The 26,627-nt window shown below is 38.2% G+C and overlaps 1 protein-coding gene across 8 annotated transcripts in view; it reads left to right on the forward strand.

Moving 5' to 3' along the window:
* Positions 1-24,706, forward strand: part of MAP7D2 (MAP7 domain containing 2) — an 83,676-nt gene extending 58,970 nt beyond the window's left edge. For 4 of the 8 annotated variants that reach the window (XM_068179907.1, XM_068179908.1, XM_068179906.1 and 1 more), the window contains 13 exons: positions 1,341-1,451; positions 2,734-2,856; positions 5,663-5,811; positions 6,895-7,022; positions 14,690-14,922; positions 15,306-15,432; positions 17,322-17,526; positions 17,643-17,747; positions 18,917-18,970; positions 19,599-19,677; positions 20,366-20,552; positions 22,262-22,541; positions 23,099-24,706. In XM_068179907.1, coding sequence (XP_068036008.1) covers positions 1,341-1,451; positions 2,734-2,856; positions 5,663-5,811; positions 6,895-7,022; positions 14,690-14,922; positions 15,306-15,432; positions 17,322-17,526; positions 17,643-17,747; positions 18,917-18,970; positions 19,599-19,677; positions 20,366-20,552; positions 22,262-22,511 — 1,751 coding nt within the window. In that variant the 3' untranslated portion in view covers positions 22,512-22,541; positions 23,099-24,706. The remainder of the gene's footprint in view (positions 1-1,340; positions 1,452-2,733; positions 2,857-5,662; positions 5,812-6,894; positions 7,023-14,689; positions 14,923-15,305; positions 15,433-17,321; positions 17,527-17,642; positions 17,748-18,916; positions 18,971-19,598; positions 19,678-20,365; positions 20,553-22,261; positions 22,542-23,098) is intronic. The other 4 variants (XM_068179909.1, XM_068179911.1, XM_068179910.1 and 1 more) reach the window with 2 other exon arrangements.
* The last annotated feature ends 1,921 nt before the right edge of the window (positions 24,707-26,627 follow it).

A 26,627-nucleotide genomic window follows, 5' to 3' on the forward strand; every position in this document is an offset into this window, starting at 1 on the left:
ATTGTTCAGGTTTGGTTTGGTTTTGGTTTTTTTGTGGGGTTTTATTTGTGTTTTTTTTTTGTTTTTTTTTTTTTTTTTAATTATTATTCCCATAAAAGCGTTCTTAAGTAGATGAGTTGTCCAAAATTACAAATGGATTCCATATAGGATTTTGAATTGAAAATGTGATTTGATTTGATTGCAAATGTACTTGGCATTTTGAAAAGAAAACACAGCCTGTGCTTTTGAGAAGTAGGTTCTTCTCTCCCCCAAAGGAGGAGTTAAGCTTGGCTATTACTCCTGCAGAATTCACAGTAAATATTGTTCTGCTTATCATCTCACAGAACTATTATATCTGTGCAAACAGATTCAAATTTTTTACTGACTGTTGTTCATGTGCAAAGGTATTTGCCTGTGCAACTGATGTTTTGCAGCATAGCAGCATTATATCTGCCTTTTTAAGAAAGGAAATGTAGTGAATTGCATTGTTTGCTGTAGTAGATGGAGGCAAATCTTGGAAACCCCACTAAGGCAATGATTTGATGGACATAATAGGGAATGCAGAGACTTAGGAGGTGCAGAATTAGGGTCGCATACATGTCTCTAGCTGAAAATATTTTTGGTTTTAAAATAAATAAAATTCAAATGTAGGGGACAAAGTGTCTGTGCTTTTAGCTTCTGGGTATCATACAGTGATCATCAGGTACTAGTACTCTGTACTAATACTTGAGTAAGATTCCTCTTTCATTCAGTTGAATAAATCCCAAGGTAGGAAATGGGTATTATGCTCAAGTAGATTTTATCGAATAGGGTTTCAGAAGAAAAATGTACCAAAAAAAGGTCTTTTTTTTTTTTTTTTTTTTTTTTTTTTTTTAGTTCCTCTCAAGCACAAAATGATAAAGCCAAATGGCTAATGCCAGCTCAGTCATTAGAACAGTGAGGTCTTATATTGATGCACAAATGTTGGTTATTTCATTTTCTTATTGGAGTAATGTCTGATGTGAACTTCAGCTCTTCCAGACTGAAGGTAGAGGGGAGTGGGAATGAAGATGAGTTCAGAGTTGCGTGTGTGGTTTGTTTTCTTTGGGCAACTTTATGCTTATGCTGATATATAATTGTTTATCAGTGTCAGTATAAAAAATAGGCTGTTGTAAAACTGGAATGTTAAATTCACAAGCAGAAAAGTTGCATGCCGAAGCATGTGTCATAGGGCGCTGGTCCTCAGCAGTCAGAAAGAGCTCATCTCATGCCAGTTCAGTGCTGTGATCAGTGCAAGGGCCACGAGTACAGATGCAAGGTTAATTTTTGGAGTTTATCAACACTGATGTGAATACAAATATCTTCAATGCATTTCTCTGCAGCATGTGACAAACTTTCAGCTTCTACAATGAATCTGCCAAAGCAAATGGAGTCGCCGATCAGTAAACGCCTCTCGTCCTCCACAGTGGCCATAACGCATTCCCCCGACAGAGGCAAGTGAACATGCTGGTCTCCTGCCAGCATAAACTCTCCTTCTGCTTAAAGCACTTCTGGTCCATAGAGCTTTGGGGTTTGCTTATGTCTGTTACTCAGAGGAACTCAAACATTTGAGAGATTCTGTATGAATAACGTGGTTCTGCAGCCTGTCCCAAGACTGTGCTGCCGTGCTGGAGATCATAGTCCAGCAACAAATGCCATGGGCTTTTTCCTGATGCTTTTCCAAATTTTGATACTCCAGCAAACTGGGTTCTAAGTAGAGGCTGTGACTGCAGCAATTTCCTATAACTGTACTGCTTGTGACCTTCTATAAAAATAAGGAAAAGAAGCAAAGCAAAGGTGTGGCCTGCCAATAGATACAGGATGTTCCATATGTAGGGATATGTCTGATGAGCCGCCTGGGAGACTTCAATCTGGTGACCAGAGTTGTAGAGCCTGTTAATTTCTTACGAAACTCTGATCCTCAAGTGACTCCACAAAAAATGATCATCTTGTAGGATTAGTGGTTGCTAAACACTACAAAGAGGACTGAAGGGTTTATCTCATTGTGAACTCTTTGGATTTTTTTAGGTTTATTTTGTGTTTGCTTATTTCTTTCTACCCCATTTTTTTTTAATCTAATGGGAAAAATATATTTACTGAAATAAATTATGAAGGCTTGTTTCTGGAATGAAAAAGAAAAGGTAAATTTATTTTAATTTTTGCTTAAGCTCATCAGAAGCTTTGAGGTTATTATGACAGATGGCTATATATACATGTAATAGGAACATCTATAAATATGTCTTATATAGTTGACACTTATATTTATGGAGTAGGAAGTAATGCAGGCATATTGTATAAATAAGACTTACGTAACATGGTGAGATGGCAGATTTCAAATGCAGTCCCAGCACGGGTGGCACATTAGTGAGCAGCTGCTCTGATCTACCAAGTGTTTTACCTTTCCTGCTGGGGAAGAAGACAAACTTTTTTTGTGCTGAGTCATGAAAGCAACCATTTTGCAGAATGGAACATGCCTCTGAGTAAAAACAAAACACAACATGATCTTAACCTTACTGTGTGTAATGTGTAAGTGGGAAACTTAAAAAACAATGGAGAAATTAGAAGGTTTTTTTCAGAGGGAGTGAAATTATCTTCAAGTATTTTAACTCTCAAAAAGTTCAAGAATTTTTTGTCATTTCATTTAATCATTTCATCATTTTGTTTCAGTTATTTTAATGTAACATTGTTTTATTTCTTTGCATTTTAAATTTTATTTTATTTGCTCCCATCCTTCAGCTCACCGCATGCATCTTAGTCCAATGGAAAACTTTATTGTTTCTCGACTGCTGACTCCCACACAGTCATCTTTAGCCAGAAGCAGAAGTACATTAGTGCTTTCTGAGCAGTACAATACTCCAGGTAAAAATGTGACTTCCTCACTTTGAAACCACTGAGGTATGTTTTTAGCTGCATTTATGTAGCTGCTGGAAGAAATTGAGTACTATGAAACAAATGGCAATTTACAGGATAGTACAAAATCAGTGATGAACTAAGTTGTTTCAGATAGCAGTGTATTTAAAATCTTAGAAAAGCACACTATCTTTTCTGTGCTATTCTGAATATCTATTTTAGAAAAAAAAATAATATATTCATATAAGAAACAGGTTTTTAGACAAGGATGTGACAACTCTCAGAGGCTTTGATTGATTTATTAATGTCAGCTCTGTCATACCCGAACAGTATGCAGAACAAAAATCCCAGTGCACCATTGAGACTTAATTATTTTTACCAGGGTTCCAGTTGCTCTCTGTTAAGTATCTTCTTGCCTTTAACTGTGTGACTGTGTGTATGTGACACCTGTATATATGTATAGGTGTAGATACACATATGGAAAAACAGACTATTGATAGGAAGGTGTCAGTTCCAGAAATCATTGATCTTTAAGGGATTATAGTTACCATTCCTATGTGTAAAGGGTGGACTAATAAAACTATTATTTTGCAAACATCTACAAAAATAATGTTTCCAGTCCTGCTAATACTTGGGCAAGTGCCTGACTTAGAATAGTTTCTGCTTATAAAGCCATACCTGGTCATAACATTGGCTGAAACAAGACAAAAGTTTAACAGCCCTTTTTGCATTTAATAGAACAAACACACAAAAAAGCGTCCCAAAGCACGCACTCAAATGCCTGTCTGCAAAAGGAAACACTTTTCCAGGATTAAACTAATTAGATGATAAAAGACTGATCATCTTTATGATGAGTGTTCTCACACATCTTAGTTAAAATAGGCTTAAGTTCTGCATCTGTGCTTTTCATGCAAAGCTATTTAAAAATGAATTGCTAAGTAAACCTACCTTCCCTTGTGCATTGCTTTTCTGTTCAGTGCATAGGGACATTGCTACTGAATGCCTCTAAAATTGCTTCCCTTGATTCTACATTAAAAACAGCCTCTGCTGGAAGCAGAAATGTTTTCATATAGTATTTGAGAAAGTGCCCAGTTTGGTTACTGCTCAGGGACCAGCTACTCTCAAGAGTGAGCAAAACCCAAGTGAAAATTAGATTAGTACATTCTGCTTAAGATTTTGAGCTGAATTGCTGAGGCCACCTGTGGTTGATTTTTTTCTGTTTTGTATTTGATATCAAAGAATCAATAAGGATGACTTTTGTCCTTCCTCACTAATTTTGTTTGTAAACTCTCAGGTTTATTGCTCTTCATCACAGAATCTTTGAAGGAATACACTGGCATGCCTGACAAGGGTACAATTTGTTCTGAAAATTGCTTTTTCATTGAGCTGAAACAGGGCAGGTGATTTTGGGAACAGCTTTTTGAACAAGCATCCTCTTGTCATTTCCCCACAAGGCAATTAGGCTGTAGCACAGGTTGCAAACAACAATCTCAGAGGCCATTGACATTTTGCCAGTAATTGCCAGCAAAATAGTTGAGGGATATTTCCCATTTGTCATGTACTTCTCACCATATAAATAGCTTCTGAAAAAGGAAGAGGATCTTCCTTTCCAGGAGCTCATGCTGTGCCTCCTGTCATGCTGGGGTCAAAATTGCTCTGCTACTGCATTTTATGTAAGCTTAGAAATGAGGAGCCTCAATTTCAGACTCTACAGCAACACATTATTAATGTCACTCGAAGTCAAGGTATTCAGGCAAACAATTGTTACTGGATGCATAATTAATTCTTTTAGCAGCTGAAGTAAAAATATTTCTCTTAGGCACCTTTTAAGTTTCTGAACGGTTTTGTTAGTATACAGTGACCTTATGCCACTTGGCTGAAAAGTGGGTTAAAGAATACAAAGGTCCAGTTAAACTTCAAAGCATTCAAATAGGCTTCATAAAAATTTTATTAGGGCTGTCTCCAGTAAAAAATTTGGGAATGTGACTTTCTTTACATTAGTGCATAATTGCTGCTTTTTCAAAGTCAATGTCCCTCCTGACTTTAGTTGACTAAAATTGGAAACATTCTGTAACTTGATTGCAATTAGTGTCTGTCTTATTGATAAAACATATACTCTCTTGATTGTTCTCTGTGTATGTGAAAGTTTCATCTTAGAAGGCAATATGAACAAAATCAGGAGTAAAATATCCCATTAAAAAAATCCTGTTCATATTGCAAATAAAAAAAGTTGCCCTAAAAGCTGTAATGCATGTGTCACACTCAAATTGATGTCTCCCTCAAATAAAAATAACTGAAATACCTACAGCAGCATTTAGTTTAGGTTTGGGGGCTTTTTTGTTAATTTTTTAAATTAAATATTATTTTGAAAGTAATTAACATATTTAGGAACCTTTGCACGTTTAGGGTTTAAAAAAGACAAAACTCCCTAGGTTTTTGTCACCTTTCCTGTTTAACAGTATGCGTTCAAAAGTCACCCAATTAACATTATCTGCTTACTCTTTTTATCATATGCAAAGGTAGCTGGATTAGAAAAAAAAAGTCATAGTATTAGTCAATTGGTGATTCAAAAGGTATATGAGGAAAAGAGTATTATATTTTAGAGAATTTTTTGCCTATAAAATGTTTCAGTTGAGACATTTTTAATAAACATGGGATCATGTTGAATGCATTATATGTGATATTTTAAAACACTAAAAATCACTTTAAAATTACCTTTGGATGTTATAACATAAAAGTATGCTGTTTTCTCCTCTCCTTTACTTCCTCTATCCGTGCTCCTTTTTGCTCTTGCTATTGTACTATAACTCTTTAGTATTCCATATCTGTCCTCGTGTAGCACCAGCTAGTCCTCTTAAATCTCCCTACAAGCCTTCCCCTACCCGAAGCACCGACAGGAAGAAGGCAACTTCACCCTCCACTGCCAATGCCATGAAAGGGGCACCTGCAGCTGAAGTTACTCAGGTGAGTGTGTAATGGTTTTGATTTCAGTGCTGGGTAAACTGATGCAGCTTCTGCTTGTTATCTTTCCCTTTACATGAATACAAATGAAGTGCTTCCCCTGCTATAAGAAAAAGCAGTAGAAAAGTAAGCCCTGCCAACACCTGTTGTCTTTGTGCTCCTGTTAAGGAGCATTTTAATATCTTCTTCCTCCTGGGAATAAGTGCTGAGTGCTGGTATTGGACCACCAACACCCCTATTTTCAGAGAACTGAGGCACTGAAGTGTATGTTTTTGGACTTGCTTATAACTTCTGGGAATGGAGATGACAAATAGAATTCCCTCCTGAGTATGACTATTCAGGCTTGCTGGTTAATAAGCAAGCTTCATATATTTCAGAAATTCCCCAAGTGTATTGATAATGCCTCTGTTTTACACCAACTGCTTTAACTCTTTCTGTGGACATTTTTAATGCTGTTTGCTTAAAAGATGCATTATCGATCCACCATAGTTTCCAGAAAAGAAAAGGCAAGTCACACACCATTACTGAGTCTACACAGCTTAAGGCATACTTTAAAAAAATTCTGTGTTAGAGCTATAATATTCACATAAGGTCCTGTATCTTGTAATACTTAATGATACGGGGATTCATTCCATCTAAATTAGCTGCAAGTGAGAGAACCAAAGCTAGGAGTAAAGATTTGTGTAGTGTCATTCTTAGGTGTGATTCAGTGTTACATGCAGCAACATTTCTGTGAGAAGCCTGTTTGCACTGCTGATCATGTCTAAGCATGGGCATATGGATGATTTTGAAGATTCCACCCAGTGGCACCTCCCCACCCAAGAACTCTTGCAGAGGCTCTGATGTGTATTACTTATCTGAAATTTGCATGCTCTGCCCATGCAAGACAGGGGTGTGGGTGTGTGCTATGTGTATGTAAAATAAAAAAACTATTAACAGCAGCTCACTTGTGAGCTGCATGTTTAAAAAGCTTTTACAAGTGTGCTACACAAATCTCTTTATATGCCACCTTGCTAATAAAACAATCAAATGCATTTTTGATTTATTGATCCTAATTATGGAAATTAAAATGAACTGTGCTTCTAGACTGAGAAGATAAAGAAGGAGAAGCGACCTGCAACACCTGGTTCATCATCTGGTATGGGATCTCCTCTGAGAAGATCTGATTCTCCTGCTGCCATGTCCAGAAGATCTGCATCACCTGCAACACCTAAGTATGCCTTTCTTATTAGTGGACAAATATCCTGTGAATTTCTTATTACCTGTAAATAAGGCATAGATTCCTGAGGAACTTCCTTTGAAGTGTTGCATAAAATCCAGTTAATTTTACTAATACATACACACACATACAGATGGGTGAGAGGAGAGGTGTAGATGACAAATCTGATATCTGTAATATTGTGTTAGTACCCACTAGAGACAGTTCTCTCTACCTTTCCTCAGTTTTGAGATTACAGTGGATTTCATTATTCATGTGACATTTTACTTCACATTTATTTTTAAATATGCCTTTGTTTTTGTTTGTTTGATTTTGAAGAAACTGCCTAATGTGAAGAAATGCACTCATCATGAATACTAGCTAGAAATTCCAGCATTTAATATATGCATTTCCTGTTGTTGGCATGAGCATCTGGTGCCATAAATACACTTAACAATGTGTTATCTAAACCACTGGTTTTAACCTTTGCTTATTTGCATTGCAGACCTCTGTGGTTTTGTTGCACCTTTTGAGTTTACTCTTTTATTTTTTTTTTTTTCCCAGGGAGAGCTGTGGATCTATAGCATATCAGGGCTTACTGACAAACTGACTTGCTTTTCTTGTCTTTTGCTGAAAACTGTATTATATGTGCCACAGCTTGAAACTCAAGTCTAAGCAAATGGATCTCCAGATTTCTTAGAACAGGATATTAAGTCTGGCTCTAATGCAGGAGTATGCTAGAGTAGTCCTGGTCTACAGTACTTGCCTAATTTATTTGGCTGGTTGATTGGTTTGGATTTTTTCTTTTAGACCTTGTTTGTGGGTGCCACTTCTGTCTTGAAAATGGTCTTATTTATCTTTTTTAATCTGAAGCTGGCCAAACTTTGAACCAGGCTTGATCATTCCCTTTTTGACAAATTTCTTCTGCTGAAAACCAGCTAATGTTCCTTTTCTGTTTGAGCTCTGAGGGCATAGCCCTTTAGTGGGGGATGATTTTGTGTGTGAATCTAAGGTTAGACAACATAAGGAAACCATCTGACTCTCACCATTCTTTCTGGTTTAGACATCCCCTTGCATGTAACTGGGACACTGCATTTCTTATAAGGCTACAAAGGTTTTTTTTTTATAAGGCTACAAATCCTCAAACTTCCAATGTTATATATGTAATGTCATCAAATTCTGTGGTGTGAACTACATCCATTTCATGAAAAATTGAATGAAATGCAATGGTAATGACACTCAGCTTTCTTATTACAGTTTTGAGCAGATCATTGTCTAGTGGCACTCCGCAGTGTAAAGTTAAAAAAAAGTTTGAGCTCTAAGACTGCATATTATTCTGCAAGTACTGATACTCCCTGCTCAGAATGCATTTTTCAGTTTGTTCAGCCAGTGTAAGAGACAACCAGGAGACCCACCAAGAGACTCATTTAGTTAAGCAAAATGATTGGTGGGAAATGAATTAGCTTAGAGTCAAGTGCGGCTTGCTGGTCAAGCAAAGGTTAGTGCAGATCATCAGAGAAATGTCTAGTGGTTAAAAGAAAAAATTCTTAGGAGACAGCTCTTTAGTGCTTTATGAAAAAGGTATGCCCAGTCTTAATTTGAAGCACTAATTTCCATAAAAGATTAGAAAATTATGGAGAATTTTTTTCCCAGAGGTGCAAATTATGATAACCTTTGTAGAGTAAAATGTTTTCGTGCCTATAAGGAATACTGTTTTTAGAAGAAGAAACAGATGCTGCATGGAGGAATTAAGAAGCCTGCTGGTGGGTTTCCCTGTGATTGTAAGCACAGTAGTGATCCCTTCCCCCCCTCTTCTCTTTCTCATGGGAATCTGATTCTGATCATGGCTAGAAATATATTACCAAGCATTAAATCTTAACATGGCCCAATTAGAACACCCTTCTTGACCTTATGAGAGATACAGTAAATAGAGTTTAAATCCATGTTTATTACTGATTGCAGAGAGTCCTGCTTCAGCACTTTCAAAACTTCCCCTCATAATTCTAAAATAAAGAAATGCCCTAATGACCATATTGTATTATTATATATAGAGGATAATAGTGATAATATATGCATTTTTTCATACAAGTCAAATTCCTCTGTTAATTTTCATTGAGGAGATAAGATCATACAATCTAAAGGAAGGTTCCAAAAGCCTTACTGCCTCTATTTAAATCCACTGACCAGTAAGATCATTGTCTGACATTCAGGCGTAATTTTAATCTGACTAGATATGTATACAAATACTCATTCTCTTTGCAAACCTAACAATCCTTTGCAAGTTTAATCTTTCTCCTTCTAGCACACTATATGACTGAAAAAATACCCCGGAAGAAATAAGAATACCTATTGTACAGCATTAGTAGTTAGTGATCCTGCACAGCACCTTGTCCTCTAAGACTGTTGAGGAAAGAATCAAGCACAGTCAGTGATTTACATGACAATTAGCTGTACACTTTTCTTTTCTTAAGAATATGTGACTTGGCATTCAAGTTTTCTTGGTATTTTTCTAGTTACCAGTTCTTCACAGTTGTCATCTTGGTTTCTGAGTGGCAGTAACTTGTCTTCTTAATATGTTATTTCATTATTTATTAAATAAAAAGCTCTTGGTAAAGTAACTGAAAGAGGATCAAACAAGACAATGTTCTCTTCAGCCTAAAGAGACCCAGTGATTAACAGCAGAAGAGAGTTGCAGTAATTACATAAATAAAATACTAATGTTATGGATGGGTAAATTTTACTGAGAAAGCAAAAAAAGTCTGCCCAAAAGCATAACATCTGAGACAAGTGAACAGATACAGATGTGAAAAGGGGAAAAAATCGAAATATGCTGAACAACAATTAAAAGCGGGGAAGGAATTCAAAACTTGATGTTATTTGGAAAAGTAAATATGTCAAAAAATTTCACAGAAAGAAATTCAAAACTATTATTTTGCATCCTAATGTGGATCAGCTGAATAAAGATGAAAGTTAATGGATTAGAGAGTGTGAACAATTGAGAAATTGTCTTTAATTTTTTTCAATTGCTATTGGATACTAATGGTGTAAAATGCCCATTTTCTTCAGATCTTTCACAAGATCAATAGTAACAGGATGAGGGGTTTGGGTAATTTTTTGTTTTATGCTTCATCTTCAAAGATCTGTACATTAATGGATTTATTCTTGCAGTATCCCTCAGAGAATAGGTAAGTGTGCTTTCTTGTAGATCAGGAAGGCAGTAAAGCCTGTGTCCTTCACATGTCTTTGGGTAAATAGCCCCTGAATAAATCAATGGCACCTGACTGAATCAAGGAAGTAGGATTTAGTTTTAAGTGTCTTCAGATGAGCCATAGTGTAAGCCAGTGAATAAAATCAAAAGCTCTGACAAGCCTCTGTGTCACATTCTTTTGCCAAAGCATAACCTCATGAGAGAAGGAGAAAGGGGGAAGGGAGAGGTGACTGATAAGTGGTGCTGCTGCTGACGGGTGGTGGTTCATGTTTCCTTTCCAGATCCAGGCTGGTCATTGTCCTTTGCTCATGGTTTCACTAACTGAACCCCTTACCTGGTGGTTCTGTTGGGTGACAGCCCCCTGTAGCCTGGGGGAAACACTTTAGATGTCAGAAATGTGCATGTTCAGTCAAATTGCAGAATAGTGATGGAATGTGAACATAGACTAGTACAAAAAAGTGCCCCCCAAACATGTAAAATGTTTAAAAATGAGTTATTGGAAAGGTGTCTGCATGTGGTGAATTCCCCACAGAAGTAGCTTCTATGTCCTACAGTGACCTATTTGAGATTTTGTTGTGTATGTGCTACATTTACTACTCTTTGTGTTGAATTGGGAAGATAAAACAATGGGTAGAATGTTGGATCAAGAGTATTTTGAGGGCTTTTTTAGCAGTTAGCTAGATAATGGGCCAGTTCACCATTTTGAAACATCTGTAATAATGCAGCTATTCAAAAAAACTATTCTACGGACCTATGCTGAGTTTCTTCTCTTTTAAGAAATGTAATAGAAAAATGAATCTGTCTGTGGCTACAAAAGATCAAAACTAAGAGCAAAAGAAAACTGCTTTTGAGAAAGCATCACAGAGCAAAAATGTCAGAACCCAGAAATAGCTTGTGATCAGAGCAATGTCAGAAAGCAGGCTTGAGAACATGCAGGTCTTTGGTGTGGTTTCAGCAGTTTTTGTTGAATTAAAGGAGAGAAAGGGGGAAAATAATGCAGCTCTGGCATTGCTGAAGATTTCGGATTCACATTCAGCCTCATGAACAGCCATCACCAGTGATCTGCCACATAGCTGGCTTTTCAGGAGAGCATGCTGTTCTCTGCCCTGCTCTTTGTGGCCAGAGCTGGGTGTGACCTCTGATTTGTGTGCTACATCTGCTTTATTTTTTCTGCTTTGCAAAAGTAAGCTCAGAGCCCCTCATATGCTCCTCCTGAGACATTGTTCTGCAGAATGTACTATCCCTTCTGTAATTAAATAGGAGCCATGGTAATTAAGAATCAGTGGATCCTCACACCAGATAGATGTTCTGGCAAAGCATGTAGAGGCCGGCTTCTTTCAGCTTCTTTTCATGTCAGCTCAGGGCAGTTAAGACATTAGTTAATGTCTTCTTGGAGAGAGGAAGGTGCTTCTTGTATTCCCCTGTAAAATCCAGTTACTGAGAATGAGTAAGCTGTCTGACAACTGACAGGCTGCCACTTCTTGCACTTTAGTGATTTGTTATCTTAATACTCTGATCCTTATCAGGTGTAATTCTGTGTTTCCCACTTTCTTATCATGGTTTAAACCTAAACAGGCTTATAAATTTTTTTTCTTAATAATTCCATTTTTCTGCCTTCTCAATCAAGTTTGGCTCTTTTTGGTGTAAAGCAGCATAACTTAAATATTATTCTGAAGGAGTGTTTTTTCCAGTAACAATTCTGCCTGTGTCAAGGAATGTTAAAGATGCTAAGTTGAAAGTATATTTTAAATACAAGGAGGAAAACAATGTTAATTTAATACTTTCTACTGGCATCCCATAAATAATATAAAAATTCTGAAAAAATATTCTTATTCCTGATGGACTTTCTCAGGTTTGCACACACTGCATTATTCTTATCCTTGCAGTAATCAGTCTTCTATTTTTCTCACTTTTAGCTACTTTATCTGAAACTCTACTATTTTCTTGTTCTGGTCTAAGAGCCTGTAGCAGTTTGGTTTAAAAAATACTGTAGGTCTAAAAGTTCAAAGATGCAGTAGCTAAATAATACAGTCAGCACATGTTTCTGATCCACCAGCTGAGTTGTACAACCAGTCTTCTCTAATGCCTATGCAGTGCAAGATATGTGGCACTCATGACTAGACTGCTTCCTACCGACCTCTTTGATTGTCATGTCTTTATTAGAGAACAATTACTTCTGTACTAATACTGAGAATGACTCAGCCTTAGTTATTAACCTGATTTGCTCCTTCTGTCACAACAAGTTAAATCAAAAGCATTGCAAGGAACGTGCAATAAAGTTGGAAATGTGAACCAAAGACCGCAAGAAGAGAACTCTGCTTTGAAGGAGTGTGTAATTAGCAAGAAGCACCCTCTGTGCTGCAGAAAAACATGAGAAAAATGTTTTCTATTTACCAATTTTATATTTATGAAATGCAGTTGGAAATGACTGCAGTGATGAGGCACATGTAAGTGTAAGTGTAGGTGGGGCCTTGAAATCTGCCTTTGCTGTCAGAAGGACCTGGAAATGCATCTATATCCTAAAGAGGAATCTAAAGGCAATGCTAAAGCCAGATTTGGTCAACACAACCAAACTCACTGGCTTCTCCCGTTGCTGTTTTTTTCAAGAACTGGAATCAGGCTTGCCTGTTCACATCTTCCAAAGCCTGCTTCTGTCATGGAACAGCAGGAGTCGTGGGTGGCAGCAGGACAGAAAAGGACAAGGACCTTGCCCACAGCACCCCATCCCATGGCAGGCAATAGAAGTGACCAGGGTCAAAACCAGGGGCACAGTGACAGCCAACAAAGGCCTTACTGAGGCAAGTCCAGGGACAAGCCAGGACATCATGTCAGGATCAGCAGGTTAGGAAGCCAAGAAGAACAGGCTTACCTGCAGCTGAGCTCAGCCAAGGACCAAGGGCGAGGACCTGAGCTGACAGGGAGCTCCTGGGCCTGCAGGCAGGGGGTACCTGAATTGAACTTCAAATTTAGTTGGGTGCTACTGTTCCTGCAGCCTGAGGGCTTTTGGGCTCTGTGGTGGCTCTTCAGTGGGAGTAAGAAAGTAGGGATGTTGCAATACTCTACAGTGTTTTCCTCCCCACAAACCAGGCAGCTCTGAGTGAGCTCCTTGTAATCTAATGTCTCAGCCTCTTTCAAATGCAGTCTGATATGCTAGAAAAGAACCCTTTTTTCTATAGAATTCACGGGTTTGGGGAGGAGTTGAAAGATGTCTTGTTTTTGTCTGCTGTGAAATGCAAATGCTGTTCTAGTTATAATAGTCTCTGACCACACAATACTATAGTTAGATCTGTACAAAACTTGCCACTCCAGTCCATTAATTTTCAGCTGTTGTTCATGTTTTTTATGCTTGTGGTCTGCCAGAATGAGTGTATAGTCCAGAAAGCATGTTATGGTATATGAAACTCTATATAGTGTAGATGAAAAAAGTGATAAGGGACAATACATTTATATAATAATTACATATCCAGGAAGAAGGTTAGAAATACATGTGTAATGTTCACTTTAATGTAAGATAATTTATTCTAATGAGACTCACATAAATCATTATTTTAAGATTGTAATCTCTTTATTCTTATACTCTTTAGTCACACATCCCAGCCTTTCTTAACTTTACGAGTGCTAGTTACTGGTGTTACATAAATAATGAATGGCGTTCGTGTGTAGTTTTATGTTTCCTGGGAATCTGTTCTCTTTATGTGCACCTTTTTTCAGTGAATATCAGGTATCTTTACCCTTCCACTTTACCAGAACTGACTTCAGGGTTATGACTTCACCTGAAGTGTGTGACAGCCAGATGAGCAATGAACTGCATTGCTGCTGTGCATTGCCATCACCACAAGTGCAGCTTGTGAAAAGCTGCAGGGGCTGAGTTTGGAGTCTAGAGTGTGTTGTGTTGTTGCTGAAAAAAGCACTAACTCAAACAGCGTTGCTGACAATATAATGGTTTGATCAGTTCTGTCTCTTTCAGTAGCACACAGCTTTGCCTTTGTGTACACTGGTATTTGTGCTTTTTTGGAAAATCAGATACGATTAGAAAAAGACCATGGTTGGCAAGGAGGTATTCAGATGAAAGCAGCACACTGTAGCTCATTATGATTTCTACAGACAGAGAGCAGCCATAGCTTTGGTTTAGATGTTGAGAAGGAGTGTAGCAGTAAAGTTGGCAGAATTCTTTTGGAATGGTTATTACTAAAATCATTGGTTTAGGTAGTCCACAATTTCCTATCTCTCACCTAGACCTTAGCCAGTGTTACTGGTTTATTTTAATGAGAATTTTCTGTAATCATGTACACTTCTATGTCAGTTCCATGCATTTTAAGTTCTGATTGCATCCAGGTGGTTCTTTTCAGTATTGTGCAAAACAGCTGATACTTGTCTGTAGACAGAGACAAGAAAGAATGAGAAATGTGAAGATGGAGTTTGATTCCAAGCTATGTAACATCTGGCCTTGTTTGATGTTTGTTTTCCCTCATCAGGACAGTTGCAAAGACTTATCCTCAGTCTCCTAAAAATACCAAACAATATCCAGCTTCTCCTGTGAAGCATCGTGCCAATTCCAATATCAGCCAGGAAACACCTAAAAAGAAAGCCGACAAGGAGAAAGAAAATGTCAGTCACCTGAAGTCCCCAGGAGCACGCACTGATGACGTGGGCCAGGTGGCTCTTGAGAAGCATGTGCCTTCTGCTGGAAAGGCTGAGAACAATGAAGGTGAGCCTTACTGCAAGATGTTAGTGCAGGGTATGATGGGTCCCTGAGACTTTTAAATGGTGGTGAGCTGTTCTCTTCATGAAGCTGCTCAGTCACAGGCTTATGAGAATGTGTAAAGATACATGCTGGAACCTGTGAATTAGTTTTCACCAATATACCAAAAGCCAAATGTACCAATTGTTAATGAAGATGTGAAAATGCTGACTTCCAGGAATGCTCTTATCTATTCCATCCTCTTTCTGCTGAAAATGCTAAAATGTGCTTTTAAAAAGGTGTCTTGCCACTCTGAACCAGGCCCATTTCAACCTTTGTATGAACCTGGAAATGCTGAGCACACTCTTTGTTCCCTGCCTGACTTTTCACCCTTGGTTGTCTTCTCCTAGGGAAGATCACAGCAGGAACAAGTGATGCAGAAGAAGCTGCAAAAATTCTAGCTGAAAAAAGACGACAGGCCCGCCTGCAAAAAGAACAAGAGGAAAAGGAGAAACAGGAAAGAGAAGAACGAGAAAGGTCTCTCTGTTGCTTTGTGAAAGTTATAACCTAATAATTTAACCTGTATCACTGAAGATGCTTGAAACTGTGGTACTTTTGGAATCAAGCTGGAGCTTATATGTATTTGTTAATTTCTTTCATTTCAGACTCATATTTCATTAGTGTCTTTTGCAGTCTCTATGATTAGTGAAGTTAAAAAATAATAATTTGGCCTCTTCAAGAACCCTGAATATCTATTACTTTTCTAAATACTTCAGGCATGTCCTTGCTGAATTGTACTGCACACTGCAGTCTGGACATACCTGAAGTATTTTACATTGTAAAAAAATATTTTAGGTGGCTTTAAATGAGCTAGATTACGTAGCAGAAACGGTCTTGCAGCAGTAGGATGTGCATTAAATGGCAAAGCTTGAATCATTCATAATTAACCTGAAGTTCATCTTCCTGCCCAACTCTGCTGCAGGCATTGAGGGCTGAGTGTGGGCAGAATGAAGGTTGCTGTCTGATCAGTGAAGCTGTGGCTCTGTTCTGGGAACAGGATTTTTGGTGGTTCTCCACATGGGAGGCTGGTTGCAAGTGTCAGCAAATCATGCACTTCCTTCAACCCCCTTATAGCAAATCACTAATTCTGCATGTCTAGATTCAGCTTTGGGTTTTCTTACTACAGATGTGGTGGATGGGGTTGAAGTGTGGAACAGAACTTTCCAGCTAGTTAAAGTTAGAAAGGGGTGCGTTTATCGACAGCGCCAGACACATGGGGAGTCATGTCCCAGAGACATTTGCAAAGAATCACAGGCTTCTGCTCTCTATTTATCTAAAAAGTCTTAGATATTCATATAATTCCCAACATGCCTCATACATATTCATTACCTAACCCCGCCCACCCTGCTTCGTATTAAAATGTGGTATTATAATGAGTCCAAGGTTCCTTCACGCTTACACAATCTTTCACTTCAAATGGGTCAGTGGGTTTTGAAATAGGTCGTGGTCTTCTGAGGTCAAAGTGACCTTTTACTTACGCCTTGTTGGCAGGTTTTGGACCCCTTGGCTGTAGCTCAGGTTTTGGGGCCCAGGTGCAGGCTACAGTCCTCTTCTTTCTCACAATTAAATCTGCATCCCATCCTGCTTCTTTAAAGATAGTAAAGACAGGCAGGTGATATATCACTCTAGCCTTAACTACTCTATCTGCTAATAATTAACTATCCCTTATTATTTCTACTCTTCTTGCTATACTCTTAATTGTTTCTATACCCCCTAACTAAATCTAGTTACACTTTTAATTCTTTCAGTTTCTTTAAGCCCTTGATTCAGGGTGGGAGTGGAATGTCCAGCTCCTGCCATTTTGGCCCTGATAGAATGATAAGAACGATCACTTAAAAAACAATTCTTAAGGAGCATGATGTCCCTCAGTGGGCCAGGGAACAAGACAGGTGGAATTTAGACCCACTCCTTCCAGTATTCCACTGTGTTTTGTGGAATTTGCTGCTACTCATCCCATCTGTTTATCTTCAGATGAAGCAAAGGATAAAAGAACTTGCTTGTTTATAGATACCAGCATTCTGGGTGTCAAGTACATGGGAAGAGGGTTGTCTTTGTTCTTGAAACTTAATTTTATTATTGACACTCTAATTGAAATTAGAACAGGAATGTTTTCTTTGATCACACATGTTTTTTTTCAATGGAAATTATAACTTCTATGAAATATTTTAGGCATTTAAAGTAAGATTGGAGTAAAAGCTTGATAGCAACCTGAATTCTGAGCACGTGTTCAATGTCTTCACTGTATCCTGGCATCTTTCATGAAAATATGTGCTGATGTATGTGTTACCAGTTACTGATGCACATTCAATAGGATTCATGCTAAACAAAGATGAAGCCTTTTAAACCTTCTGTTACATTTTTTGCAGGCTTGAAAGAGAAGAGCAGAAAAGAAAGGCAGAAGAAGAAAGACTGCGTCTGGAAGAAGAAGCTCGTAAGAAGGAGGAGGAAAGAAAACGTGAAGAAGAGGCAGCTAGGAAAAAGGCAGAAGAGGAAGCCAGAAGAAGAGCTGAGGAAGAACAAATGCTAAAGGAAAAGCAAGAAAAAGAGCTCCAAGCCAAACTTGAGAAACAGGTATCATCTCAAAGAGAAGTGTGAAATTTTTATACATGTAAAAAACTACTTCTTAATGCTTGGTAGCCTGCCTGAAATAAATAATGGCCCTAACATATTTTACACATTTTGATTAGAGGGAAGAAGCAGAAATCAAAGCCCGTGAGGCAGCTGAACAGCTTCGTCTTGAAAGGGAACAAATCATGCAGCAAATTGAGCAGGAAAGGCTGGAGCGGAAGAAGGTGAGTATTTGCATCTCAGGATAATTATTTCATTTCTTGTTTAAATACATAACCCAGGAAGCATCCAGTAGTATCTAACAACAATAATTTGGAGGGATTAGAGGTGAATGGTTATGGCAAACACAGTATTTGTTACTTGCTTGTTAGGGGAACATGGACATCAACATTTCTAACAAAGTGGAATTGCCTGAGGCAAATGACTTTCTCCTAGGTGCTGAGCAAACACAGAGCCAGCCTCTACCTGAAAAAGTTAAATGCCTGAGACAAACAAGGAATGGCATGCCAAGGCAAATGTCAATTACTGTCCAACCGAGGACATCACTAACTACTGAGAAACATGAGTGACTTTGTTTCAAACTTACTCAACAAAAGCTCTGTGTCATTAATTGAGAAAGTTTGTGATTAACAAACAGCTTTTCCCCCACCTGTCTCTGGTTGCATTATGCAGAGGAACAGGATTGTCTGGCCACTGCTGCACATGGAAATGGCTGAAGCTGCATAAATTAGCTTTGTTTACAGCTGTGTGGCAGGAAAGAGAACAGCTGCAGAACCCCTGTCTGGTTACAAATGGTCATCTATCCATATATGTTATTCCAATATATTTTAAACTGTTCACCACTGAACTGGAGGCATGTTGCAGTTGTAGATTAGAATATCAAACCAAAATGTTTTGCATCTCAAAGAACATTTCCTTTTTAATGAAGAAAGTAGGAAAACAAAAGTATTGTAGGATAATGCCTTACACATTTCTAGCAAGGATAACTTCAGATATTTCATTTTGCTCTTCTATTCCAAAAAGGCTAACTATTTTTAAAGGAACTGTTTGGAAATAGTTGGAAAAGCAACTAGGCTAAAGTAACCACTGTTGGTTTTAAACAAATGTCTTATTCCAGAACTGAGCATAACTCATAGCTGCAAACACGTGGTATTAACATGCTTGTTTCTAAAATGCTTCTGCTGACAAAGTCATGTTCTGTAAGATCTGATAGGCTAAAACCAGCTGCAAGATGTTTTCTGTCTTTAATTTTTTCTCTTACTTGTTCTCCCTTTTCCAAGACAGGCAGAGAGGATGTCATGACAGTAAAGAAAAGGTTCTTTGTCTTTTTTCCTCTGTCTCTTGTTACGTATTCTCTCTGCCATCTCATCCTGAAATTTATTTTCATTTCTAGAGAATAGATGAAATAATGAAGAGAACAAGGAAGAGTGAAACCCCAGAAATAAAGGTATGAAACCATATGTGGGTGCAGATTTTTTTATTTTGTTTTATTATCGTATGTGGAAATTAAATTGTAGGGTAGTACCATGTTAATAAGTATACTTAGGTACTCTCTAGACCCAAATTTTAGATGCATTTTAAACTGAGAATGACTGTTGCTGTGTCACAGCCATTGCTTCAGAGACACAGCTTTTATGCAGCCTTTGCAGGTAGGATAATTGTTCCCCTCACTACCTAGCAAGGGCCAACAGCCCATTCCTGCATGCTGGAGCTGTAATGTTTGCTGCTGTTGATGTGTCTTCCTGCAGTGAATTAGTTACTGAGCTCTCTTTGTTACCCCTGTCAGGAATGTGGGATTGAAAAGAAGGCAGTTGTGTCCAGCCAAGAAGTGACAGTCAGGTTTTCATTTCTAATTTACTAAGGAAACTGTTTGTTCAGTTACTTTCAGAGAATGTTTCCTTTTTTAATTAAAAAAAATGCTATGCCTAACCAAAAAGGGAAAATATGTCCTGTCTTGCTGTTGATGGTCCTTGTCACCCAGTGGCCCTGGGCAGTCTCACAAGTTTTGAGTCCAATCAGTTCCATGAAGATTACAGTCCTCCCTTTAATACAGCTGAGTCATTACTTGATTTCAGAAGGAAGAGCCAAAACTGGAGATCCCATCAACTTTGAATGTGGAAAAGCAACCAAAGGCCCTTGTTCTCAACCAGCCAGGTAAAAATTGCCATATTTTTCTGACCTATTTTCATGGTTGAATCTCTTCAGATTTTTTTGATCTGAGGCAGAGCACTGTGTATTATCAGAAGTTCTTTGCTTTCATCTCAAAAAGAACAGCTGCATTTGCATCAGTGACAAGTGTTAGAAACTGGAGACAGCTTTGCTTTGCCACTTAAGCAAAAGCAGAATAAAGTTTCTCCTCCATTTTAGTACCTGATGTAGCATTTTTGTAAATAAAAAGTTTTAGTCTGACAATGTTGTTTTTTGGTTTGTTTGCTGCAACCTACCTTCAAATTTTGTAGATAGAAAATATGTGTACACAACCAAGCTTTTTATAGTGTGACTCTAAAACTTACATTTAATTTGACTTAATAAAAAAACCCATATGTATTTAAAGGATTATTAAATAAAATATATCTGACATTATCTATATTTTGTTTACTTTCCCAGGCTAAGGTTTTTAATACATGACATAAAAGAACATTCTTTTCCTGTTTCCTCAAATTTAAAAGATATAGCATAAAGAAGTTTTGGAGTGGAATACAGGAATGACAGTACAGTATGATGAGTCATGGATTAAACTGAGTCTACTGCACTGTCAGTCTTCCTTTCTACTCAGTCTATAACTTAAGACTATTTAAATAACAAAGTTTCTACTGTCATAATTCCTAACTTTCTTTTATAGAGATCAATGGACTGGCAACCTGCCTGAAAAATAAAAGCTTAGAAAGTGCTGCTTCTGTAATCCCTTCCCAAGATGTAGTTGCTAATGGACTGAAGTCAGTTTCAGGACTTATTCAGCTGGAAGCTGTTGATGGGAAATCTAACAGCATGGAAGATTCAACAGATGAGGTTCAGTCCATGGATGTGAGGTACAGACTGGATCTACCTACAGGGTTGTGGAATTCATGTGAGACACAGGATTTTGGGTTTTGTTTGTTAATACTTTACTACTTTCCTTCCATGTCCCCCCATGGTGGCAGCTGGGTGTGCACTGGGTGTGTTCTGCTCCTGCCAGGATGCTCCTGGGTGTTTGACACAAGAGCCACAAAACCTCATCTCACTCGCACATATTTGGGGGAGGGAACTCTGAAATCCTTCCACAGTCCTTACTTATGGATTCCATGCAAGTTTGCCCAAACCTTTCGGACAGATTTGTGAAAGCAGCTACTGTAGATACTGTTCTGATGTCACTATTTTTTAATTTGGCTGCATAGCTGTGATTCATGAGCATTTCTGCCTCCATACAAAAAGAAAAATGAAAATAATGGATTTAGAATTTTAAAGTACTTAACAAGTAGAAATGTATGGAAATCAGTAAATAACTTAGTGGTTTTAAATACTCTCACATTTTGATGGAAGGATGATCAGAAAAGAAGGATTTTAATTTTTTTTTTTATTTACACACACATATATATATATATATATATATATATAATATATATATATATATATATATATAGGCAGTTAAGGCTGCTAAGTCAAAGTTAGATCTAAATTTTAAACATGGAATTTTAATACTGTTCTTCCTTAATCAGTAAGCCAGTTGAACCTCTTATACTGTCTTGGTATTTCCAGCAAATATGCATAAATATATAGGAAATGCTGTGCTGGGACCAACCAGAAGATTGGGTAGCCCATCATTTGGTCTCAGAGAGTATCAGTAAGAAAAACGAGTGAGGGAGAGCACATGAGCCTACCACTTTCTGCAATCCAAGATCACTGAAGTGTAGCCTTAGGGATATTGAGGGCATAAGTTTGCCTTGGCCACTGGTTGACATGTTGCCCATGAGTTTATCCAACTCTTTTTTTTTTTTTTACCAGCTCTTTGTGCCTAGGACCTCACCTGGAAGCAGTCTGTACAGTACAGTCTCACTGGTGGATTATGTTCTTTGATCCATCTTAAACCCAGTTTCTTACTGGTGGCATTGGACACCTCTTACATTTTGTGTTGTAGGATTTCATGCATGATAATTTTGCCCTCAAAGCATCCACCACCACATCATAGTTTAAGAAATGTCTGTGAAAGATTTCCTCTGCCTTCTCTTCTCCAAACTAAAAGGCACTAGCCTTGCTAGTCTCAGCAAAGCAGCTGGTTGCAACATTTCTTAAGTTTAATTATGAGATTTCTATGTCTGAAGTATATAATAAGGTTTTAAGAAATAACTTCTTATTTAAGTTTTGAAATGTATGTGCTTTAAGTAAGTGTTTGCAGGATCAGGACAGTAATGTGAAAGATGCAATAAACATTTAGGTAAAGGAATGGTGCAGGGACTGAAATGATGATCAGTAAACTCAGTTCAGTAAACTTTCAGACATGTGGGTTTAGGAGATGAGTGCTCATGTTACACAGCTACCACAAACCGTAGTCATTAAGGGCTAGGTTAGGTTTGACCTTCCATCCTGAGCAGAGCAGTATCTTTTTTTCTTTGGATTAGGACATTCTCCAGGTAAAAGCTTGCTGCAGCTGCCTTAAGATGAATGATAGTTTCTGAACAGTCAGAGGTTTAACTTGATTGTTGCTTAATGAAAAGTTATAGACCTCTTATTCTGTGTCTTTCTTCCTTTATGTTTCGTATAGCCCGGTTTCAAAAGAAGAACTTATCTCTATCCCTGAATATTCACCCATGAATGAACTCATGCCAGGTGTTTCTTTGGACCAAAATGGGACAAGTAATGCCAAGGCTCTTGAAGACCTCTTGGATTTCACAGGCCAAGCTACCTACTCCAAGATGTCCAGTGATACCCTTAGCCTAGATGACTGTAACAAAAACTTGATTGAGGGATTTAACAGCCCAGGACAAGAAAATACACTTAATTCTATCTGTTGACAGCCTCGCTTTTCAGCAGAACAGATACAGGTACAGTACTGTGATAAACATCTTATGATAAATTGCTGTGATTACTTGCTAGCTTCCCAAAATATTGCAGCAGTACATGGCAGTGTGGGGAGAGAAAGCAAGCTGTTCTCCTAGGTATTTAAATTCAACATAATCTTTGAGATTTGCAGCTGCCTGTAAATTGGCATCATATGCAAACTGACTGTATCATAGCAACAAGTATCTGGTAAATGGAGACATTTCCTTTAGGCACCCAGAATTTCTTCATTAATAAAATACCTTTCCTGTGTATATTTAGAGCCTATTTGCATGAAGAAAAGAGTTAAAAGTGGGGTCAGTCTAGGCCATGGTAGTTATTGCTGCTTACTCTTTTCTCTGCTGCTGTAGAACTTGCAGTGTAGAATCACATACCCTGAAAAGCCAGCATAGGAAAAACCCATGGTAGGTTTCAGTGACAGTTTCAAAGTACAAAGCCATAGTCAGGTTTTTTGGAAGAGTATATTCTCTAAATTGTGAAACTGAGGTCATCTAACTTGTGTAGCTGACTTGATATTCTTCTCTCTCTTTTTAATTGACAGAGGTAACAGTTTCTGGAGGATATATATCCCTGTGATGCTACTGGCAGTAAAATATGAGCTTGTCACTTGAAAAAGCTTCTGCAGTCCTTGAACACTGGATTTCAAATAATTAGAGCTGAATATAAGTTGTCTTCCCAGGGAATATGTTGAATAACTGGCTGCTTTTGGTAGAAACCAATGATCTGGAGCCTTGATGTTTCAGGGAAGACAGCGCGTGCATTAGAATTTGAGCTTTAGCTGCTAATAAAGCACTTATTTCTTCTTTAATTTAAAATTCATCTCAACACTTCACTGTGATTTTTACCTGTGCATTTTATTTTTAAATAATTATTTCCTAAGCTTGATCATACATGCATTTAGACATCTTTTTCTTGTAAATAATGATGGGGTTTGCCCACGGTGCATTGAAACAAAATAATATACTATACTTTAGTTTGGTGCCTATCTTTTTTTGTCTTTAATAAGGAGTTATTGGCAACTTTTATGAGGTGTGTAATTGAAAACTGTAGCTGAAGAGGCTTGAAAAACATATAGCTGCTGGAATCAAAAGAGCCTTCTTAATGACTGTGGAATATGGGAACTATCCCTTTATGATTATGTTGACACTTTTAGTCACTAGTGGCACTTACCAGTTAATATTAATTAGTCTGGGAGCAACTATCAACTGTGTTTGAAATCATATTTGTGTAGCACTTGTAAGCAAAGTAGGCCAAATGCCAAGTATAACCCCTTAATATATGTGTAGTATAGCTGTGGTAGATCCAAGTGAGTGATCAGGAGGGTGACACATTAACTTTTGAATATGCAGACACTTAATTGATACCAGCAGGCTTTCTATCACACAGAGAGGTATTTTGTCTTCATGTAGGCTCAGCACAATGGGATTTGGTCAGCAGCAAAACAATATGTGAGTGTCAGAAACACAAAGGCCAGAATGCACACCGGGAGCACTGGGCGCCCTTAACGTTCTGTAAACATCTGTATGGAACAGTCCACATCAAGATGTACAAGGTCAGGACGTCATGTGCTGTACAGTGTTAACTTTATTTCTGTTGGTGAACCTTTATGCTAGATCAGGTGCTGCTTTGAGGAGATTTTGTCCAGTCTCTTATAAGAATAAATTATAAATACAACTCTCTTTGGACACCAACACAGATGATGTGAAAACTTGGAGGGGGTGTTTGGCTTTTTTTTCCTTTTTTTTTCCATGTGTAAGAGTTCACAGCATAGATTGACCTCAGGTGTAGCACCATTCTTGTGCTCTTAAAAGTCAGCAGTGGGAAAGTAACCAGTGACATGATGTGCAATGCCTAAAAAAATCATACCTACAACAACCCAGCTCTATTTATGTTAGTGTACTTCAAAGAAATACTTTCTTTTGACTGTGCAGTAAGCTGTAGCATGGTACTGTGTCTTCCAAATTAGTCCTTCATCTATTTCCTAAATAATAAACAAACAGAAACAGTTTGTTTTGCTGTAATACACTGTGTTTGGCAAATGTCATATTATATTTTATTATGGTGTCATTGTATAACCTGTAGATTTCTGTATTTGCATGACCTGTATAGCATGTATAAAGGTGAAATACATTTTCATTTATGAATCTGACTTGTTTCTTAGCACTTTTTATTCCCACAACGGTATGACTGATTTAAAAATACACGTATGTTAATTTGTTCTGAGGTATTTTCTGAAGGAGGGTATAATACTGAATGAAGGAGTGGTTGTCAAAACCTCAGAATATTTCACTATTGTTCCCATTGCCACATATTCATTTGCTTTCTGAAGTCCTGCCAAGTGCAGGCTGGTGGCTGAAGAGCTTTAAGGTGAGGACCCCAAATGGTGGCATCCAGAGGACTGGTGACATATAGGGCCAGTTTGCAGCCCCAGCCTCTGCTCTCTGGCAAAGGAAATAAGCAAAAGAAAACTTGAGAGCTGTGGTAAGTAGACATTGTTCTGTTTAGTGTGCAAGAGCTGTTCTTTCAGAGTACCCATGACATAAATGCTGAACTTCTCTTCAAGCTATGTGCATGCACTGCTGCTTGGAAAGTGACCAGCCTGGAGCTGCTGATAGTTCTCTAGTGAAATGCTGAGGAGATTTTTTTAATATATTTTTTAAAACCATCACTTCAGTCAAAATTGCAAATGAGACAATCTGATTTTATGATTAAGTATATTAATACTTTCCATGGTGACAGTTAATTTCATTTGTATTGACTCCTGAAACATTCATGTTATTTGTCCACTCGATTATTTCCTAAGATTGACGGAAACAAGATGAGTATTTGTGAAGAAATTGCGTATTTACCTTTCTATTTGCATTCAAATGTAACTTTTCAAATCTGGCTGAATATCTGGAGGAGGTTCTCTCAGCTGAGAGGTTAAATTGCTTCTTTTTGCTTTTGCTGATGTAGCTTCTTCATAGCAGCAGCATGCCAGTGTTTGCTGCTGTGAATCGAGACTGTGCAATGAGCTTTACTTTGAATTTGTCAGTGGTCTTTCAACTGCAGCGAAGGATCACTAGTGATTCACACAAGTTCTTGCTAGAGCTTTTCTGCTGTTATTTTATATAACTATTAGTAAGTTTTTAATAGATAACACCTGCGAGGTAACTGGACATCAGAGTAGCTTTCTGATTAGCTTCAGCTTTTTACATAGTATTGCCCAGGGAAATGGCACCCAGAGCTTGCCTTGGACCACAGTGAAGGCTCTGAGCAGACCTCATCTCCCCAGGGAGTTAATTTCAAAATACAATTGCATCAGTGAGGGGTGGATCTGGACCCCCAGGCTGTATTTTCATCTGGTGATGAACAGCTAGAAGCAGGGGGCATCATCCTCTCTCCTTTAATTGTACAAATGAGATGTGTGCAGAAAGCTGCAGAAATAGCACAGATTGCTACTCTGGCTGGCAGGGTGGGGATCTTCCCTCTGGCAAAAGACAGCAGCACCTTTCCCTGCTTCCCACCCCACCTCAGTCCCAGCTTGACAGCATCTACAGCTCAGGTGTCCCTGCCACCACCCCACTCCTGTTCCAGGCATTGTCAGTGTGACACTGCAGCTCTTCTACTGCCCAAGGTGGCACAGTGGCTTTCAGCACTGATCACACTGTTTGGAGAAGCCTGAGATCCCAGGATAACTGGGCTTCAGTGCTGCACAGCAGCCTGGAAACCCTAGAAGGAGACATCCTTCCCATTAACATTTAAACTGTATTAAAATGTAGGTAGTTCAATATTCAAGAGCTGAAATCTAGACTCCAAAGTTTGTATCTTGTTTTCTCTGAGTCTGGCCTGTGTCCTGTACAACAGGGAGACTGTCCTGTAAGCAGCACAAATGAATCAGTGGTAATATGCTGCTCCTTTTCCCGATTTAGTGACCTGTGGGACTTCTGCCTTACTTCTCTCTTCTCCCTCCCTATTCAGGAGCAAGGTGGAAACTGAAAAAGTCTTCATTTGCTTTCATTTCAGGATAATGTTGTTCAGGCTGTTGGTTGCCTCCAAAATCAGCATGAAGAACGGTGGTTCACCTATGC

This window comes from Anomalospiza imberbis, chromosome 2 (genome assembly GCF_031753505.1).
Source record: "Anomalospiza imberbis isolate Cuckoo-Finch-1a 21T00152 chromosome 2, ASM3175350v1, whole genome shotgun sequence".
In the NCBI taxonomy this organism is placed as follows: Eukaryota; Metazoa; Chordata; class Aves; order Passeriformes; family Viduidae; genus Anomalospiza; species Anomalospiza imberbis.